Raw genomic sequence first — 21,333 nt, 5'->3', positions numbered from 1 at the left:
AGGAAAAAACACATCTTTGGATCAAGTGATGGGGTCATTCAAGTCTGATAGTCAAGTAAGACAAATATTCCAGTGTTGACACCACCTCACTCAGGACTCTTTAGTTCCTTCTCCCATTCACTGACACAGATTTGTGTTTCTGTGTATCCTCACCTTCCATTCCTGCCTGACGGTTTCTCCAGGAGCAGCTCCTGAGATTCCATCCCCAGCCGGGCCAGAGCTGACCCTCTGTGTGGGGCTGTTCCCCACCTCACAGCAATTCATTAGTAGTCTATACAAGCACTTTGACAGACTGCATTTTATTATTTTCACACTTCATGGAGATCATCTCAATGAAGCTACAGGACCAAGAAGGCCTTTTTCAAGTTTTTAACATTGAATGACTCCCTAGAATGGCAGCACTTCAGAGTCTTGCAGGGAAATGTTTGTTTTGTGAGTGGTTTCACCATTTTGTTCTGTCTCATCACGTGTGGTTTCCAGCTATCTGTGTTATTTTTCTCACAAGTATTCTTTTAGTAGTATTGAGTAAATCCTCAGGTGCTTCTCCATGTCAGGCATTATTAAAATGTCTGGCTTTACATTTTTCTCAACCAGTTCTATTTGCTTTGTTAGTACCATTTAGTAACTTTTTTCTTCTTACTGTCAAGAAAGTATTAAAACCATTTGTTTGCTAAACATCAAAGTACATTGTTACATTTCTGCCTCTGGTTGTCCAATTTAGTAATTTTTAATAACAGTGAACCAAATTGTCATTTTTAGAGGGTCAGAGCCTCAGGTGGTGCAGAGTGACAACCAGCTTATGCTATTCCACAAGATGGAAAATCTTAGTTGAGATCATCCTTTTGCAGACTCTGTGTTGATGAAGAAGTCAAGTGGTTTGGTGCATGATAATTATAATCTCTTCCCAACTATCCCTGGGAAAAAAAAAGAGCTTTAGGAAACATGTTCATTTCCTGCAATAAGTAGTCATTTAATTAAAGAACAAAAGTAACAGGAATCAAAAATGCTTGCAGCTGTGATTCTGTTAGACAGTATATAAAAAAGAATGAAATTATAATACATTAAATTAGTTTTTAGAACATGAACTTAGGTGTTTTACAAACTAATTGTGGTAAGTTCAAAATGTCTTGTCAACATAATACTGGATGACAGAGTGTCATGTCCTTTTATGTCAGAGGCCTTGGAATGGTAAAGCCTGTACATGCACAACATCTCCTTTTCCAAGGCAGGCTGCAACCCAGTTCCACACAGCTGGGAAAGGAGAGGAGGAGGCTCTTCCAAGTCACTTCACTTCAGTCTTTTCCAGCAGCTTGTCCCACTCCACAGGCCAGACTCTTCTGCCTCCAGAGCTCAGGGCTGGTGTCCCGTCCCCAAGTGCTGCAGAGGCTTCACTGCAGAGTCCTTCTGTCACATCAACGTCCAGGGAGCCTGCACTGAACCTCAGGGAAGGGCTGCACTGTTCCCTGATGTGTGTTCAGCAGCAATATCAAAAAGTAAAGACAGATTCTTCTCAGAAGAAAATTTCTATGGCCTGTGAAATCTAGGAGGAAAGAGAGAGACTTTTCAAACCACTTTGCAATAGAATTAATTTTTATTCAATTATTTTATGTTAGATTAAGCACATTTTTAAAAGCCCATAAAAGTATTCATTCTGTTTAAAGGTACAGTGACAGTGCTGAAGAATATCAGCAACTCTTAAATTTCCCCTGTGCCACAACTGTAGTGCAGGTACAGTCCTCAGGGCCCAGTGTACCTTTGGGAATGCAATTGCAAATACAAGTATGTAGTTGATGTGGGATGTTTTTAGTAAATGAAGTCACAGTTTGTCCTTGGTAGCAATATTCTTCATTGTGCAGTGATCTTGTTCTTTTTAAAGAGTTCAGCAATGTTAAAATGCTTTGTAAAGTATGAGGAGATGCTGTTGGTGAAGTGTTTGATAGTCCTGTGAGTCTGGAATAAATATTCTTCCTGCTCTCTAGGCTTGCTCTTTTGGCTGAGATCCGTGATTAAAGCCCCAATCGTTTGTAATGCCCCAGCACTAATTGTAAATTGGAAGCCTGTTTACTCCTAATATCCTGAACAAATTTCAAAACCTCTCATTACCATCTACTCAAAGTCCCCAGGTAGCTCCAATTAGGAGATGTATAGCTCACTTCCAGACTGAAACTGCAGCCATCCCTTTTCCCTCCCCACGTTTCATCCCATCAGTGCACTGAAGCTCCTTTGCCCTTAATGATGCCTTTCTGCAAGTATCAGTGGCTGTGGAATCAGCCTCTCATTATATTTCTCCACTTAAAGAAGGGAAATAAATATTTTTATGTGTGCTTAAACACAATCCCTGTCACCAGTGCTGGTACATGGAGCAGGCACTGCCCTGCCCAGGTTCCCAGTGCCCCAATCACAGGGAGAGTGACAACAACCCAGAGCGGTTCTCTCTCCTGACCTGCTCCTGACAGGGAGTTAAGTGTCATTAAGTTACCTGGGCCTTGCTCCTTCCAATAGCAACTGCACTGACAGGGAATACTGAAATCCCCAGGCTGAACCCTTTAGGACAAATCCAATTAGAACAAAGGCATTACCCCTGGGCCTGTTACGTGTTGTGTTTCTGAGCAGGGAATTTCCAGTGTTTGTGATAAGGCTGCAGACTCAAGTACATTTAATTCAGAGATCTTTATACAGTATATTAAGTCGTTCTACTTTTAAAAAAAACCATATTTTTTGCTGTGTTATATACTATTTTTTGTCCTATCTTTGAATCTTTGGTACAAGGAATGCCATCTGAGGGATGCTCTGGAGAATGTCTGCAGGTTTCTTGGTATGTGCTAATAAAAGCCCCCCAAAAAATCAGAAAATTTGGTTCTCTTCAGGAAGAGAAATGCTACAATTTTCTTTTAATATTAACCTCCCTTTGCATATTCTCCCACATCCAGCATGTAAGAGTAAAATCCACAGGTTCAGGACCCAAGCAGAGTTTTTAGCAGGCAGCAGAAATAACCAGCTGGAAAACTGACCTTGTCAAATGTTTGCTCGATGCATGAACCTCCATTTCATTACTTTTGTATTCATTCAGCTCTTTCCGAATTGCTGCCTAGGAATTGAAAAGAGAAAAAAAAGTGAGCAAATAATTTTGTGTTTGTGAGCAAAATCCCAGACCTGCAGAGCAGAAGAGTTTTCTGAGGTAAAACCAAGTATTGGCTATATAAATATATACAACAAAGTACTCTGTGCTGGTAGAAAAGCTGAATATTTGGGTTGTATGGATTGGTGACACAATACCTCTCATTTGTTATTGATTGCTGACAGGGTCACTGCTGTCTAGAAGCAATTCTAGCAGAATAACACCTCAGAGCTGGTTGTCTCACATTTAATAAGATTCCAGTTAAAATTTATTAAAGATTAAGGGAAGCTGCCAAGAAATTGATCCATTTTTCAGTCACAAATGCAAAGGTACAGCTCTGACTCTGACTTCCTGATGTGTGCCACCAGCGTGTGCAGAACTGTCACTTTCTTAAACCTGCCTTGTTAATTGAAACAGGAAGATTGAAACAGTAAAACCAGGAAAAGTCTAATTTTAATAAAAGCACATACAAGGAAAATATAAAATCCTTATTCCATTGATTACTATGGAATAGCTTATTCACCATTTTAGAGAGCTTGGGAGAGCAGCTACTGGAGTAGAAGTGCTCTGTTCCTTTTCTGTGAATCCTCTAAACCCATTTGTCCCTTGCTGGGGAGACCCTGGGATTGGAAAAAAGTGTTTGATATCCACATCTCAGCACAAAGCCAAGTTAACTGTCCCGTGTTTGCCATTTTGCCAGTAATTGTCTCAGCATCCTGCTCCTTCTGCTTCCCTGAAACTTCCCAACTGTTCTGGCTGGGATCATGGTGAAATATTCTTACTACCCAAGCACCTAAACGTGACACTTAAATGGGGATGTAAATCAGCTACGTGGCAGGTATGTGAGGGGACAAAATGAGAGTTCATGCTCAGGAGAATGTGGCTCCAGTGACTTCTTGGGCATTCACAGGAAACAGGAGAGGAAATTTTTGCATGTTTGGGACAAAAATTCCAGTCTGAGAATAAAGCTTAATATTCTATTGGCTGGAAATGGTTTTCAGTTGGAGCCCAAAAAATTGTATCCAGCTTTTTGGGTGGGTGAGTAGAAGCATTTTGAGTACTAGAGGTTTTTGTGACATTTGTATGATTCCAACATAAAAAATCATGGTAAAGTTTACACAGATGAAATGTTGCAGAGGTTAAAGTCTGTTGGGAATGTGACGCATCATTACAGACAAAGCAGAACCTCGTGGCTGTGTCAGTACCTTGTCTGCTGCTGACAGCCGTGTCCATGGTTTGTCTGCTCTCCTGTCGTAGTCCTGTGCTTTTGCCACTTCCACATAATCACTGAATCGAATCAGGATCTTTCTGTCTCTCAGTTCATCAACTGTAGGTCTCTGGTTAAGCTGTATACAGAAGTTTTGTGGAATAAAGCCAGGGTTAGTAACAAATGAATCAGTAAAAAAGACAATATTTGCTTCTTTTCATCTTGGCACATTGTGCATTTACACATATGGAAAACCACCCAACCCTTGGAAACTCCGGGGAAATATTTCATCATTTGGAGGACTAGGACAGTAATAATGGTTTAAATGGAGCTGTGGGCTACAGTACAGTGCCTTTATAATGGACAAAAGAAGAAAATTTTTTAACCCAGATATTGATAAAATATATTTTCAAAATATAAAGGACTCATGATCTATTTTTTATGATCTCTGGATGATTCTGGATGCTGTAGGATGTTCAACTACAGGCAGAGGCAGATTGTCTCTATGAGGTTCTCAGCACTAGACCCACTGTAAGGATTTCAGTCTAGCTTTAACAAGTTATCAGCATATTTGGTCTGTAATTCCATTAGGGATTTCCAGGAACAGAACAACAAGATCCTGTTCTTATTTGGAGAATATTTTAAATGCAAAAAGAAATGTAGTATGAGAGCAGACCTGGTGTTCAGCAGGGAATTAGCTCTGCTCCAAAGAATGAAAAAGTCCTTTTCCAGCAATGGAGCTGACAAATATGCAGTGTACAAACAAATACCCATTTTCTGAGTAAGTTTATAGGTGTATATTCTACCAAATCTCATCTAGCTGAGATAAGGTAGGTGTGTCTATAATTCATATTACCAGACACTGCTGTCAGACACTGCTGAGGAGGATGCATATTAAAGGAGGTTCTGTATAATAACAACCTCTATGGCTGGTTGATACAGTAATTTTGCTCAATTTCCAAAAGCTAATAGCAGGTATTGCAAGATTTTACCTTTCTCGTCAGTCTCTGCTTGATCTCCCTCCTCTCCTCCTGTTCCGTCTGGTCGTTTCGTTCTGCAGAGAATACAAAGAAGAAGATGACTTTCCTCATGAGGAAGTTTGGTGTTTTCCCAAGTTCCAGGCAATGATGAGCACAGCCAAACCAGCAGCTCGTGGTTGTGTGTTTGGGTAATTCAGTGCATCTCTGGTGTGTGTTGGAGCATGTTGTCACCTCTCTGTGAGGACACCGTGCTGGTGCCAATGTCAGCTCTGAGCTCCACGGGGATTTAATGAAACAACAGCGGCCACACCAGCGCTCCGCTTGGATAAACCTCAGAAGGAAAATCAAAACTCTCCATAGCTGATCGATCATCCTTTTCTACTCTGCGTATTGCTGGAGCCATTCGTGGTGTGGGATGCTGAGGAGCCTCATTGCAGCAGCTCCTGTTCTGTCCTCAGTCCTGTTCTCTCAGCCTCATCACTCTTGGCACTGACCTGCACCTTGGCTTCCCCTGACATGAGACCCCTTTGTGCTGCCGGGGTTGCTGTGCAGAGCTCTGCTCTGAGCTCAGCCCCCTTGTCTTTGTGTGTTGTGCCTATTAACATTCGAGCCGTGAGAACTCCTACACACTGGCTCTAAAAATAGCCCAGAGTGCTGTAACACTGTGAAATAGATCCCCTGCCTTAGGAAACGAGTTAATGGCGTTTCTATTCCCAGTACTATGTGTTACTAAATTAAGGCGTGAGCCCGTGACCTGAACAAAGCTGCAGAGCCAGAGAAAAAGGTTTAACCATTCAGGGATTCTCTGGCTACTACAGTGAGTTTTATTATACCACTTGCATTAGATATTCCCAGTGTTAAAGCACACACGTGATTCCTACTGTGCCTCCAAAACCCACTAGCACTGCAGATGGATTTCCAAGATATTTTTAACAATGAAGCATTTTTCTCCCTGATTTTTGCACTCATTAGATGACACTGAGATGCAATCAAATCTATTTAAAATAACGTAGTGGTGCACAGTTCCACATGGCAAGGGTAGAAGTGTAAATCAAACGAATTTAAAGTGCTGTAATGTGCTGCATTACAGTTCAGTGGCAAGGCACAAAATGGAAAGAGAACAGGTCAGCTAAAATTAGTGCTGTGTCAGGGATGAGCAGCTATTTCAGTCTGCAACGTGTAAAAGGAGAACAGGCTTTCAGAACTAGAGGGTATTCTTAGATATAGAGATACCTGCAAGAAGATATTCATTCAGCTTTATTTCACCCATTTTAGAGTAGATATTCCTATTTTATACTCTTTTTTTCAATTAAAAATAGATAATTTTCCGTGGTGTAGTGCCTTTTAAGGATATGATGTGATGTGCAGTGAGAGAACTGCCCAGAGAAGCTGTGGCTGCTCCATCCCTGGAAGCTTTCAAGGTAGGTTGGATGGGGCTTAGAGCAACCTGGTCCACTGGAAAGTGTTCCTGCCCATGGCAGAGGCTGGAACAAGATGATTTTTAAGGTCCTTTCCAACCCAAACCCTTCTGTGATTCTATGATTCTAATTCCCAAAGAGAAGCCAAAAATACACCCTTCTGATCAAAAAATACTTTTCCAAATATACTAAATGTGTAGTAACCTATTTCTATCCACTTGGGTTCAGTGCCTATTTCCAGCTCCAAGAAATAAAAGAAATCATTCTTGTACAAAAAAAACCCAATAACCTGAGATTTGATATGAAATACTGGCAAGGGATTCCAGAACTCAGGCAGTATTGCTCAGACAACCCAGAGAGGCTTTTCCCATCACCATCATTCTGCCCACACAGCTCCATTCATTGCTGGGGGCTGGTTTGTAAATCTCAGCAGAGATTCTCCCGGATCTGAGGGGGCCTGTGCAGAGCTGGAGCTCATTCTGAGCTCTGCCAGTTCCCTCAGGGAGCTCCCAGCTCTGTGTGACACTAAAGCATCTCCTTGGGTTCACAATTTTACAGTGGGGTTCAGGAGATGCCTTCTTGGCTGTGGGTTCACCTTTCTGTTGGGTACAGCAAGGATAGATGTGACACCTGGGCTGTCAGATTTTAGTTCTTTTGCTTTTCATGCTTGGTGGGAAGCCAGCAGTGTTTCTATGGTTAAAAAACTTGGAAGATCAACAAAATTGTAAGAAAGTGCTGGCTCTAAGTTTGCTTTTTAAGTATTACTTTTATCTCAGAAACTACTCCCTAAAGGAGACAAGGAATCACTTTTCGAAACCTTGCTGAGATTTGCTTTAAAGTGACAGTAGTTGTACTTTGCAATATGCTTCTCTTTTTACCAGAGTTGTACAAATGTGAATTCTGAGTCCATAAAAGAACTTTTGTCAGCAGTTCCAATTATGAACATCAAAGATGTTGGGAAATTCACAACCTAAAACTGCACAAACCCCTACTACACCTGGAGGAGGTTGTAGAGATTTCACTGAAGGGCTTTTATATTGATACAGCTACACAGGATACTCAGCTTTTTAAATAATGGCAGAGGTAAATGAAATGGAAGTGGTTCTGATCCCAGCTGAACTTCTGTAAAGCCTGAGCAACTCAACAGAAGTCAATAAATTTGCTCCATGCTGGGAGCTTTTTAAATGAGATACAAATCTAGACCAGTATGTTTACTTCCTGGTATTCAGGAAGTATCTTTAATTCTGCTTTATCTTCTTTCTGCTTTATCTCTCTCTAAGCTCATTATGTGAATGTATTCAAACTTTTTTTATTATTAAAACCGGTCAGTTTAACCCAGATTAAGGATGTAACCAGCACACTTCAAAAAAGTAAACATAAAGGAACAGATTTTTTTTCAGCGGAGATCAGCTTTTCCTTAGCCAGGGGAAAAAAAAAAAAAAAAAAAAAAAAAAAAAAAAAAAGAATCAGATTTTCAGAGATCTTGGTTACTGACTCTTGAAAATCTGTCCCCACATAGTTCAGGTCACTGCATTTTCCTGCCTCTCTGGTAGATGACAGGTGAAGTTTGGCCAAGTTCACCCACTCATGTTGCAAAAAGAGGGTTTCTTTTTCCTCCTCAAGCTGTGCACATGAAAATAGAGCTCATTTTACTGTGCACAGGAACTGTACAGAAAATACTGCTAAATATATGTTATACTGTGGCATCCCTTGGTGTGAAAATTGAAATGAAGTCCCAAATAATTTCAATGGCAAGAGCATAAGGTTTTTCCCTAAGAACCACTAAGAAAATTCTGAGACATGAAATTTTAGGTAACACAATGCTGATGACCTTTTTCCTAGTGAATTACAATCCTGTGATTAAATATAAATTAAACACTGTGTGACAGATTTCTGTGGCTTTGTGGTTTATGATTGTTTAATGAGAACCTATAGTTGACATCACTCTGGGTGATTTTGTCCTTCAGTGCTAAAGAGACCAAACAGCAGATGGATTCCCCCTTTTGAGGTCCACAATGGAGACTATTTCAAAGCTGTCCCTCACCTTCCCCTTATTCAGCAGTTTTAAGGGAAGGGATGATGTTCATCACTTGTTTGATCCCTTGGAAACATTTAGAAAAAGAGTTTCAAGTTTTGCCTTGAGAATTTGAGAGATGCTGAGAACATCAGCCTGTAGCAGGCCTGGGACTGTCCCTGTAATAATCCTGATATCTCAGACTCATCTTTGACTTGGCTTTGGGAAGATCTCCAATGACATGGACAAATGGACCTGGGAAGAATCACATCTCTGCAGGGATGCTTCCCCTCTCCACTGTACAGCCAGTGCCAGTCAGTGTTTGCCTTGAAAATCCATGTCCTGAAAAATGTCCCTCCAATTCTCACGGCACTGTGACACTCAGATTGTATTCCCCTCTTGGACACCAGTAACAGTGGAATCAGAATGAAAATTATTTCAAAGTCTGAACCTAAAGCCTTGTCCTAAATTTGCAAGTCTTTGTGAAAAATTAAAACTTTCAGGTACAGAAAATGATCCCAGTGAATTAATTCATCTATTTAAAAATAATACGTTCTGGAAATGCGATCACTGATTTCAACAAACACACATAAAATACTTTAGGAAAATAAAAAGTACTCACGTTTCAGTATATTCCTTCTTTCCAGCTCCTCAACAGCGGGTCTTTGGCTGAGTCGCCTGCGGAAAAACACCAAAATGACATTTTGTACCATGTCTGTTCTTGGGAAAGTCTGTAGAATTCTGACTTGTGGTTGGTGTTTTCCTCAGGAGGGGACTACAAAATCCCTCTCCAGAACTTGTGAAGAAGGAAAAATAAAGTAAAAAAAGTCCTGGCAGAGAATTCTTTCCTATATTTTATTTCCCAAATGTCAGTAATGCAGGTAAAAGTTGTCCTTAGTTTGCTCTGCTGTCAGTGAAACTCTTCCTGGGAAGGTGCATCCTTTTCATCTCCCTCTCCAGACAGTGAGCTGGGACCAGCACTGTCCAGAGGCAAAATCCACCCTCGAGGTGCTTATCAAAGAGTTCCACAGCGATCTTCTGCCTCTATCTCTGCCTTCACCCCTTCAATCACACGGAGCAGCGCATCCCTTTTCCCTACTCCCAGCAGAGAAGGAATAAAGCTCTCTGTGCTTTCCCCAGCACACACAGAGCAGCCCCAATCCCCGGCTCTGCTCCTGCCGAATGCAATTCGTGTTCTGCTCACAGCCTGGCTCTGTCTGCGCGACTGTCTTGGTTCCACCTCCCCTTTTCTCACTAGTGCTGCCTCAGGATTGACTCCTCGAATCATCTGATCGGTGCCACGGCGGGTTTTATTGCGCATACTGAATGAGACTCCCCCACGAGGAGATCTGCAGAGGAGCTCAGGTAACGGGAGCCCTCCCTGCACACACAGACAGACACACAGACACACAGACACACAGACAGGGGCTGCATTTGCCGGATTTCATGTCATAATCCAAGAGTTCCCTGCCCTGAGTTCTGGCAGCACCGAGGATTCTCATCCCCTGCTCCCGGCAGATGTTGCCAAGCCGGAGATGAAGTTACAGAGACAAAGAAACGCTCAGAGCAGGGACCACACTGCAAACTGCTGCAGTTCTTCCTCTGCCGGGCATAGGGGATGGATGGATGAATGAATAATTCCTGCTGTAGCAGGATCTATGTTTTATCAAATCTACAGCAGATGGAAAAATGAAGTAATTGTTAACACGCTGCAAAAAAACCCCAGTAAAATCCCCTGGTTCTGATTTTTCTTTGTTTTGTAAGCCTTGCCCAATATACATTCCAAATCAACTCTGTGGTCGTGTGTTATCTGATCAACAACTCCTTAGCCTTTTGAAAGTAAATTCTCTGGAAAAACTCTCATCTCTGGCAACAGGAAGCAGCACAAACTGCTGCAGCAAATTCACACCAAGAGAAAACTTAGATGAGCTTTTGTGCAGAAACACCTACAGCCTGACTCTCACTCCTCCTGCCTCAGGCTTTTCTCCTGACCTCTGCCTTCTCTTTGGACTAATAAATCAGAGACTCCAGCAGCAGAGGTTGCAATAATCCCAACTGAAATAGAAATTATGCTGAAACTAAAGGCTTTATACATTTTTAATTCCTGTTACCCTTGGACCTCCCTCATTTCCCTGCCTGCCTCAGAAATTACACAAGGCTAGGTTTTGTTTGAAACACATAAAGTGCATTTTACAATATAAATCAGGGAAGAATGACTTACTTGGAGAGTTTATCTGCAAATGAAAGATCCACCCGACCTGCTGCTCCTATGCCTCTCTCTCAGCCATCCTTAATTACAGCCCTGGGTGTGAGAGTGAGAGATTCTCCCGAATCTGTACATTAGATTTTTAGATTTCTGAGGCCCCTCTTAAACTGGGAGATTAAAAGCCTAACAGAATAATTAGAGCAGGATGAGAATACAAATATATATGAATATTCTGTGATTCTGTGATGCTCTGTATTTATATATAATATGTATGATGGTTGATTATTTAAACCCTGTTTCCTTTTTGGTTTTGATAAATACATCTAAGTGCTCATTTTTCTGTGCACACCCTCAGTTTTACCTGCAGCAGAAGGAAAAGCTGCAGGATTCTGTGCACAGGAGAGCATTGCAGGGCTTTCTCCTGAGTTTTCCAGACATATAGACCACACTTCCAAACTTTGCTTCACAGTTACAAGACTAGACATGGACTTTGGTTTAAAATAAATTTCTAACAGAGTTTTGGGAAGGTTTGGGTTTTGGGATAGAGCAAAAACACCAAGTACAGCAAGAGTCACAAAGGAGAAGTGGCAAAAACCTCTGACATTGTTGCTATCAAAGTCTGGGGAGATTTTGGGTCTGTTTGTTATTTCTGCTGTTCAGAAGAAGTCTCTGTGTGCCCAGAAACAACTTTTGCTTCCTTTCTGAGCTGGGCTGGGGAGCTGGTGAAGGGGAAGGGCTCCAGATGCCCTGACAGTGATGGGGCCACAGGGGCTGGAGCATGGCCTGGGGCCACTGAGCTGCCTGGGGTGACTCAGGGCTCCAGAGCCTCTTTCTGCAGGACTTCACCACCTGTACAGTGAATCCTCTGCCTTGTCTGATCACTTCTCAGAGCAATCTGTGGTTGTGGGGCAGAGCCCACCCTGCCCCGGGGGATGGTGGAGAGCAGCAGCCCCACACTGGGTCTGGAGCCCCAGCCACAGCTTCAGTGCCCACCTGCAGCCAGGCAGGGCAAGGTAAGGACACACATCATCTTCTGAGGGCTCCTGGCAGGGCACAGGTTACCCCTGTCACAATCCACATCCCTCCTGAGGGAGTTTTAATGTAAAAAACCATTTGAGCTGAGTTTGTGTCTCTGCTTCTGGGTGAGGCAGGCTCTGAGCAACAGGTGCTCTGTTCTGGATATTTATTATTTATTTCATATTTTCCCTGAAGCTGATATGTATGAAATCCTGCCTCTGTGTGCTGAGCTCAGTGAGTGTCCTCAGCAGGGACTGTCCATCTCTGAGGAGAGCCAGTGCCTTGGCCTCAGGAATGCCACCACACCTCAGGGACACCTGGCCTGGGGACATGGCCTCAGTGCCCCTCACAGCACAGTGAGCACAGCCAGGGCATGGAGAGGCTGAGGAGACACAGAGAGGATGCTCACATCTCATATTTAAAGGAAACAAACTCCAGCTGAATAAGAATTATCTGCCGAGTAGGGGAGAATCACTCTGGTGTGTGATTCTGGAGGATGAAATAGGCACCTGCCATGAAGGAGCCTTTGTGAAAGCCAAAACCTGAGACCCCAGTGACTATGGATGGTCTCCACAGGCTTTGCAGAGAGAGGATTTTGTATGAGGCAGGTGCAGGTGATTCTGAGTCAGTCCTGGCTCATTTCCTGTGGATCCAGTGAAGTCCCTGCCCCTGAGGGAGGATGGGTGTAGGGCTCACTCAGGCCCAGGGGGGCTGTTGTGCTGGTCAGTAGCTGTGGCTGGAGGTGCCATTTAAGGTGGACAGGAGGCTCCAGCCCTGCAGCAGCACAGTGTGGTCATGGCTGGGTGAGTCCTGTGCTTTCCACTTCTGTTCTTTTTTCACCCAGAGATTCACAGCCCCACATGGTCTCACCTCAGCAAGATGACATGAGCTCCATGGGGAGCACTCACATAGTCCACCACTTCTGTTGTGTGACAGTAATGATTTCCCTTCAGCTGATTTCAATATCTATTTCCTGCTTCTGGGAAAAACAGCCAATTAATGCCCTTATGTTCTTGGCTGTTATGAAAACCTAGGTTTGGTAATTCTTGTGCTGCCTGGTAAGGCAGGAGTGCTCCCTCTGAGCACCTGTGGGGCCAGTTCTTTTGGGAAAGGCCTTGAACCTTTCTTGAAAATGCTTGAGTAACTTGTAGGCTGATCCTACCTCTGTCCAGACTCCCCCACAATGTCACTGGAATTGCACTAAGAGTGCCCAGTCCAGGATTTTGCTTCTCTGTTACTTTGAACCAAGGGGTGCCAAGAGCAGCAGTAAGTGGAGCTGCACTGGCAGCACCTCAGAGGTGGCTGCAGCTGCCTCTGGGAAACTGAGAACAACTGGAGGCACCAGAGGCATTTTGCTGTAAGCGGTGTCTGGATACAGTTCAGAGGTTGCTGCATGTGTGTCAGAGATGCTCCAAGTTTGGACAGACACCAACATTTTTTCACAATAATAAAGCACTCACTGTAAGTATGTGGGGGTAAAAGGGGATGGACACACAGCACTTCATGTGCAGCTATTTCCCACGTTCAGAAAAATTGCCAAAATTTTGTGTTACTGTTGTGTGCAAAGCCAGCATAAACCTTCAAGCAGCAGGTGTTCTTCAGTTGTTTGAAACTTGGTGAGTGTTCTGGGTGTATTTTCAGACTACCTTTAGAATGCTTTCTCCAGTAATTTGGGCTCAGAGAGATGATAATTTGTATTTATTATAATCTCTCAGAAGCCAAAGGCTTTGCTTGCTCCCATGTTCTCCCAGTGTTACTCCTGTGGGTGAGAGGAGCAGGTCATTGCTCAAGTTATCTCAGTCACCTGTGGCTCTCCCCAGAACACCCTGCAGGTACAGCCAGCTGCTCTGGCTCTCAAGGCACCTCAGGGCTCAGAGTTTGCACATGGCCTCGAGTGTTTGTTTTCCTTGTGCAATGTGCACAGGGAATCCTCTGACGTCCATGAGAGCTCCCTCTGCTCTCAGAGGGGCAGGGCAGCTGTGGTGCCTTTCCTGTGGCTTTTTCCCTTGCTGATCATATGTGGTGTATAATTGCAGCAAAACAGGCTTCCCTCTGCCATCAGAGCCCTGCCATGGAAGTGCTGGACACGAGCACAGGTGCAGGTGTGGGTTTGGAGTGTGGGGAAAGCCACAGAGAGCTGGTCCCCTTTGGGGCAGGGCCACATGTTTGTGAGCCCAGCGACTGGCACATGTGCCTCTGACTGCTGATCAGGAGATCAATACCTGCCTCACACTGCCACATTGTCTCCTGCACACTGAAGGGAATGAATGTCTTGGGACCACAGTTATACAAGGATTGATCATGTTGGGCAGTTACAGGTGACTGAGTGCTCAGCAGGCTGAGGATCATGTCACCAGCACCCAGGAGCTGCTGTCAGACAGGTATCGATGTGTCCTGTGAGCAGGAGCTGCTGCCAAGTGCTCTGCCCTCACAATTACCCTCTGCAGGGTCTGTTTTGGCCCTTGTGTGAGCTGCATCCCAGCAAAGCCACACAGAGCTGAGGGTTTGCAGGTGTGGGCACAGAATGGCTGATGAGAGACCAGTCTGGGACAGGTAGAGCCCCTCTGTGTGTGTGTGGGGCTGTGCTGACTTCCCACACCTCAGGCAGTCCTTCCTTCTTTCCTCCTCTTATTAGTCTGCACCTCACCTTCCTGGCAGACTCAAGCAAGCATTCAAGCAGAATCCAGTGAAAAACAGCTCAGGTTTGTGTAGTTTCTTATCTGTCCCCAAAAATGTGTTCCTGTTTCCCAAAAATAGTTTTCTCATAAAATCTGTTGCACAGCATCCATGTGTGTGATTGCCACAAAACTGAATTTCCTTCGGATTTGTAGCTGGAAACAGAAGTTTCACTTTGGAATCCTGTTGCTGGTGTTAGTAAGATCCATGTGATTGTGATGATCTTCTCCAAAGGGAGGAGTGAGCTGGACACGTGCGTGTGCCTGTGGACCCTGGACTGACAAGTGAGCAATCAATCCCTCCATCAGTAAATGAGCTGTAGCCAGCAGCAATTGCATTGATTGTTCCTCATGTCAGGTGGTTTTGCAGATGAGTCGGGAAGGGAGGTGGTGGGAAGGATCCCTCTCCCAGCCCAGGCAAAGGGAGGAGAAATGGGAGTGCCCTGATTTTGCCTCTCACAAAGCTGCTTGTGTCTGCTGCCCATCAGGAGGCAGAGACTCTGCCTCTCAAATTGGCATCTCTGTTGCCAGAACATCATGTTCGATTCAACAAGAAATTTATTTTCATCCTTCCTATAAGTAGCTGTGAAGAGGATGTGTGCCAGGGCCTTGAGTCACCCACGCACTGCACCGTGCCTGCCTGCAATGTACAATTATGGGTAGTAGTAAATCCAGGGTGGGAGGGACTTCTCTGTTACTGTCTGTACAAAATTAGAAGGCAGACACCGAAACACAGACTTGTTTTTACCCCAAGGTAATTCTGGATCGTGTAAAAAGTGGGAACTGATGTGCCAGCATTTCCCATAACAGGAAAATCATAGAATCAGGATAGTTTGAGGTGGAAAGAGCCTTTAGAAGCACCTTGTCCAACGCCCCTGCAATGAGCAGGGACATCTCCAAGTAGATCAGGTTGTTCAGAGCCTCATCCAAGCTGACACTGAATGTTTCCAGGAATGGGACATCCACCACCTCTCTGAGTAACCTGTTCTAGTGTTTTACCACTCTCACTGTAAAAATACTCTTTCTCTTATCTAATCTAACCTGACCTTCCTTCAGTTTAAAACCATTCCCCCCTGGCCTATCACTATCTGCCCATGTAAAAAGTTACTCTCCCTCTTTTTTTATAACCCCCTTTAATTCCTGGAAGGTCCAAACGTTGTCTCCTTAGAAGCTTCTTATCCCTAGGCTGAACAATCCCAAAGCAGAAGTTCTCCAGCCCTTGGAGCATCCCAGAGTATCATCCTAAGAGCAGTTGCTGACCTTCTCTGATAGTAGAGAGCTCAGAGCAGTGTGAAGGGTGAGCTGGTTTAGTAAATGCTGTGAGTTGCATTCTTTAAAATCACCTGGTATTTGTGTCTCTGTGCCATCATGAACTATTTTTTGCATCCGAGTAAGAAAACTGCTGATAAACACAGAGGCTATAAATGTTGCCTTAATTGCATGTGTTATTTATTTGTTTGGCCTTTAGTTCTGTCTGGATTTTCAAAGCTGCACATCAGCACGAGTTCAGTTAATTATGTTGTCACTCATCTACCAGGCAATTACAGATGTCCATCATTATCATTTCTGTGATAGGAGCCCTGCAAAGGGTTCAGATTTCAGCTGAAATAGAAACCACACACTTGCCCAGCATGACCCCTTGTATCATATCCCACTGTCCCTGAAGGACCTGCCCTGTGACAGGTTTGTTATTGCACAGGGCTGAAACACCACCACAGCCAGGATTTAATCATGTCAGAGGATTCAAGTGGAGAGGGCTTGAGGGTAATCACAGTTCTCACCACCTCTGAAAGCCCTGCTGCATTTGACCTTTGGGTGCCTGATTTTCCCAAGGTGTGAGGAAGAAAGGCCAGGCACAGCTGGGAGCAGATCAGGACCAGTTCAAAGACCTGCTGCAAAGCTCAGTGCAGGTGCTGAGCATCCTTCCACCACCTTCAGGAGGCTTTTGCTTTCATACCCCTCTGCACACTCAGATAAGGACTCTTGGAGGATGCTGCTGCACGTTCTGGGACCAATATAACATAATGGCTTTAATTTTCATCTGAGTTATTAGTTAATATGCAAGAATAGCATGCTGACATGGGCTTCAAATGTAATAACTGCTTATTTCAGAGCAGCAGTTTCCTCTCCCTTCCACCTGCTTCCCCATTCTGTGGTTTAACAGAGCTGCTGGAGAATGGATCTGTCCTGTTTGTGACAGAATTACAATATTTAATCATTTGGGTGACAAAAGTATAACGGGTTGTTCAGCCAAAGGCATGTTCCCTGTCTGTAGTTTGATGAGTGTCTTGCTCAGCAGCAATGTCAGTGTGAGCAGCACTGTTCTCATGAACAGCAGCTTGTTCTCACTTCTGCTCTGCCTTGCAGCTGGGCAAAGAGCTGGTTTGGGGAATACTTTCAAGCTAAAAATAGCTCAGCAAGGCAAAGTGCTGAAAGAACACACTCTTCAAATAACAGGGTGAGTGGTACAGCTCCCAGCACCCCTCCTCTGATGAAGGCTGGGGAGAGTTTCAGGGTTGGTAAAAAATGGGTGTTGAAGGTTCTTCCAGCAGAAACCAAGTGCTGGGTATGACCTGGTCACACTGTGCAGGTCACTGAAAATGCTTAATCACATTTCAATGTAAAGCAATAGATTTTCTTTCTTCTTTTTTCCCTTTATTTTTTCCTCCAAAATTAGACTAAAACTCTGGAGCCCTGTGTTCCTGCAGAATGAAAAAGCAAAAAAGCAATGCTGCATATCTCAGACTTGGGCAAATTGAGAACATTGTGGTTTGATGCTTCAGGACAGGCAAACAAAAGCAATCATATAAATCCCAGAGTTTTAGCTCTATCCCATTATGTGTTTATTACCATGATATCATTTTAAATAAAGACATCTGCCACTGCTGAAATGATACTAAAATCAACTCTGATAGCAACTGCATGAGCAGCAGGAGGGAATCTGAAATAACCAGCAAACAGAGGCAAATGTCAGCCCAGTGGTGGAGACTGAGACTTTCCTGTCCTAGTGGCAGTTGCATGCTCCTGGGTGCTTACTGGGTTATGATAAAAAAATAAGAAAAGGGGAGGAAAGGTAAGAAAATAAAAAAGCTAGGTTTTAACTTCACTGTATGAACAATCCCTAATACAATGTTAGTGCCTGTTCTCCTCCTGGGAGGCTGAGGCTGGCTTGCCAGGCACCTTTGTGCCCTGCACAAAATTAAATGTCTGCAGGCTCGTCGTGACTCAATTTCCTGGGAAGGCAGGAGTGCAATTTCAGCCATGACAGCCAGAGAGGACAGGGACAGCATGAGAGAGAGACATGTCAGCTCCAAATGTAGCTCCAGCTCCATTTCAGAGGGCAACAAACAGAGATATTGTCCATGGATGGAAGTGTCCCAGAATGTCCTGGCCTCAGCTGGGATGCTCAGGGCTGCACTAAGATCCTGCAGGACTGTGCACTTAATCCACAAACAGTTGCCCCTACAACAGATGCCACTGCAATGTGCAACTGTGGGATTTGGGTCACTGGAAGAAACCACAGCTGGATTTGCAGAGAGCAGACAAAGTATTGGTGTGTGTGGGCTGCCAGCTGTGTGTCAGTTCTCCTCCTCCCCCTCACTCTGTGCAAAACCATTTGAGAATGGCCCCTCTTGCTGTGGCTGTGAGCTGCTGGAAATCTCCCCATGAGATGTGACTTCTGGAGAACATCCTTCCCTGACACCTGGAGATGTGCACCAAGGACCCCTTGGCAACCTGCAAAGCCTGGGAGGTGACAAATAAACCTCTGCAAAGGGCAGTGAGGATTTACCCCAGAGCTGAGGGTATCAAGCTGTGTGAGCTGTGAACCTCCTAACCCAGTGGCTCCAAGCAGGAGGGAACATGCTGTGGCACTTTTTGCAAACTCCTTGCAGTGTCAAGCTTGATGCCAAGCAGCAGCTTTCTTAATTGCTGAAGTAAATCAAGGCAAATGCAGCACTCTCCGAGTACTTTGTGTAATCCCTGAAGGAAAAACCTAAAGGACAGCAATTTGTGAAGCTGCAAACACTGCTGGGACAGGCAGGGCTGAGTGTGTGGCTGCACACCTGCCCCCAGGCTGCAGGAATCTCTCTGGGAACACTCCCTCTGGCAAGGCAAGGCTTTCTAGTTCTCGCCTGTCACTCACCCACACAGCCTCTCCAAAGGGATGGGATATCCCTGCCTTCAGACAGCATCTCACCATCTGCTGTACTATTTTCTGTTCCTCTCATGTACACCGAAGTTGGCCCAGCATTTTCCAGAACAGAGTCAGACCAACAGCCTGGCCTCATACTGTCACTAACCTCGGCTGGCCAGAGCCACAGCAGGCTCTGAATCCTGCTTTTCACTGCACTCCCATTTATTTGCTTTTAATATTTTCCTTCTTTCAAAATTTCTCTTGAGGATTTTTCAGTACAAAGAGTGTTCCTGCTCTCGGTGCAGAGTGAAATGAGAAATTCCACTGAGAGCTCAGAGATGTAGCCCAAAATGTGTATAGGAGTGTGAGTCCCCTCAATAATCATCAGTTTTGTAGCTCTTTCACCAGCAGCTTTCACAGTGCTCTGCAAACCTGGTCTATGTGGTTATGGTTATCTCTGTTGCACAGAATAGGAGAATGTGGCAAACTGTCTTGTCTGAAAAACCAGATTTGCAGCCCCTCTGGGAATTTATTTACTTCCCTCTGCAAGTGGTATTCCAGTAATTCTGTTTTTCTTTGTTTTCTAAATTGGACAGGGTGAGGAGTATGACTTGTCACTCGATGCCATGAAGTGTGACACTGAGCACTGCAGACAGGCTAACTTACAGGAAAACACAGGATTTGAGTTTTAAATGACATCCTCATATTCTGCTCTTCCCCAGAGCTTTCTGGGACTCTCTTTAACTTTGTTTAGCATCCTGTGCTTAGTTATGGTCACGAAAATCCAAATAGAATTTGCTGGCAGATTTCACATAGAACAGAATATTCTGATCTTCTTAAATCTGGGTTCCTCAACTGAATAAAATGCAAGAATTCAATTATGTGATGTCATGTTTGGGCATTAGAGCCATGATTTGTTGTGGTACAACACGCACTGTCTCACTGACAAAGCTCAAGGCTGTCACACAAAACGTTTGTGGGTGTTCCTGGGGGAAGGATCCCATTGTGCCACCTCTGTGATTGTCCTCAGAGCTTTTCCCTGCCTGAGGAGGGTCTGCAGGCTGGGGAAGGCCAGGCAGAGCTGTGGAAGCTGCAGTGACCCTGAGAGCTCAAACAGGCCCTGGCTCTGTGCACACTCCCTCCCCCAGACCCTGATTTTCCCCCCTTTTGCAGCTGTTCTGTCACTGCAGCTGATGCACAGCAAGTCACAGCATTGCAGTGCTGGGCCTCTCCTCCACCCAAATTCCCTGCTGACCCTGAGCCTCCTGCTCCCATCACCCCTGTAGACCTGAGCTTGGCATTTCCACACACATTTCCCTGTCACCTTTTTCCTTTATGGTGTAAACAGGCTGATAAAGGGATTTCTGTAAGCTTGAACTGCACAACGCCCATAAATACAACTTCCCTTACCACATCAGTCCCAGTTTGTTTAACCTTTTCTTGAGAAGGAGGATTTTTTTTTCCCCAGCTGGGTGGTATTTGGACGAGCTGCAGCCACTCCCAGGGATGATTATAACAAGGCTGCAGTGTAGCCTGGCCAGAATGTGGCTTTTGCAGACACCCTCAAATTAGGCTGATCTCTGTGCAACAGGCCAGCTGCTTTCTGCAGAGACTGCTGAGAGGGCCTGGCTTTGATTTTTTTTAACAGATTTTCATAAACTAATGAAGTATTAATTCATTCAGAATTTAATTTGCTTAATGAATATGGTCATCTCAAGATACTGGTGGTTCATCTGTGAGCCATGTAGTCTTGGTTTGGAGAGAGGGTTTTTTTCTGCAGTGAGACACTCAGGTTTCATTCTGCTCTTTGTTTCTTGCCTGAGCAGTATTCTGTATAGCTTTAAGAAAACAAAATATCTGACATATCTTTGCAGAACAATGGACTAACTAGACTGCAGTACCTGTTTCTAACACAATTTAAGACTCAGATTTTGCCAAATTGCTGGTTCTTGTTTCCCAGTTGCTTTGATAGTCTCTGCATAAGTGGACTTTCAACACGAGGAGGTCCTCAGCCTCCAAAGAAAGGTGTGGTCCATTTCTCCTTAATTTCACCAGATAAAACCATGAGCATGGATTGATAAAACCAAAAGTCCTTGTTTTTGTTTGTTTGTTTTCTGGTATGTTACATATGAGAGCTAAAGGAAAAGATAGAAAAGAAGAGTGCTTTCCAGGAAATAAACACTCGCCAGAGTCTGCAGAGGTCAAGGAACTGTGCTGGCCACTTGGATGAGTTAATTATCCTGAAAAATAGATGCTGGAGGAAATTTGCTGTACTCTGGCTGACTCAAGTGGCTCCCAAGACCTGATTGTGCAGCTGCAGCTTGCCAGGTGGGCACAGGCAAGGGAATCAGAAAGACTTATCTAGAGCCATGTTTTAATAATTGATACAATTGATACAGTCATCTATTGAGCAGTGGTTAATGAAAATCAGTGACCTTCTGTTCTGACCTGTTTTCTTTCCTTCGCCCACTTCCTATTTTCTAAATGTTTATTCCTTTCATTTTTCTCCCCCCTCACCTTCTCTGAAGTTATTTCAAAAACATAGAAACTGTGCTAGACTGAC

General features: G+C 44.2%; 1 protein-coding gene across 1 annotated transcript in view; it reads right to left on the bottom strand.

Annotated features, from left to right (window-relative positions):
- Positions 1-1,095: 1,095 nt before the first annotated feature.
- PHACTR3 (phosphatase and actin regulator 3) overlaps positions 1,096-21,333 on the bottom strand; it is a gene marked incomplete at its 5' end in the record, with an annotated part of 99,157 nt that continues 78,919 nt past the window's right edge. The window contains 5 exons of the mRNA XM_083873547.1: positions 1,096-1,540; positions 3,012-3,088; positions 4,324-4,464; positions 5,318-5,379; positions 9,360-9,415. Coding sequence (XP_083729673.1) covers positions 1,525-1,540; positions 3,012-3,088; positions 4,324-4,464; positions 5,318-5,379; positions 9,360-9,415 — 352 coding nt within the window. The 3' untranslated portion in view covers positions 1,096-1,524. The remainder of the gene's footprint in view (positions 1,541-3,011; positions 3,089-4,323; positions 4,465-5,317; positions 5,380-9,359; positions 9,416-21,333) is intronic.

This window comes from Zosterops lateralis (assembly GCF_965231275.1).
Source record: "Zosterops lateralis genome assembly, chromosome: 16".
NCBI classification, from domain to species: Eukaryota; Metazoa; Chordata; class Aves; order Passeriformes; family Zosteropidae; genus Zosterops; species Zosterops lateralis.
This window is presented reverse-complemented; position numbering and strand designations above follow the sequence as displayed.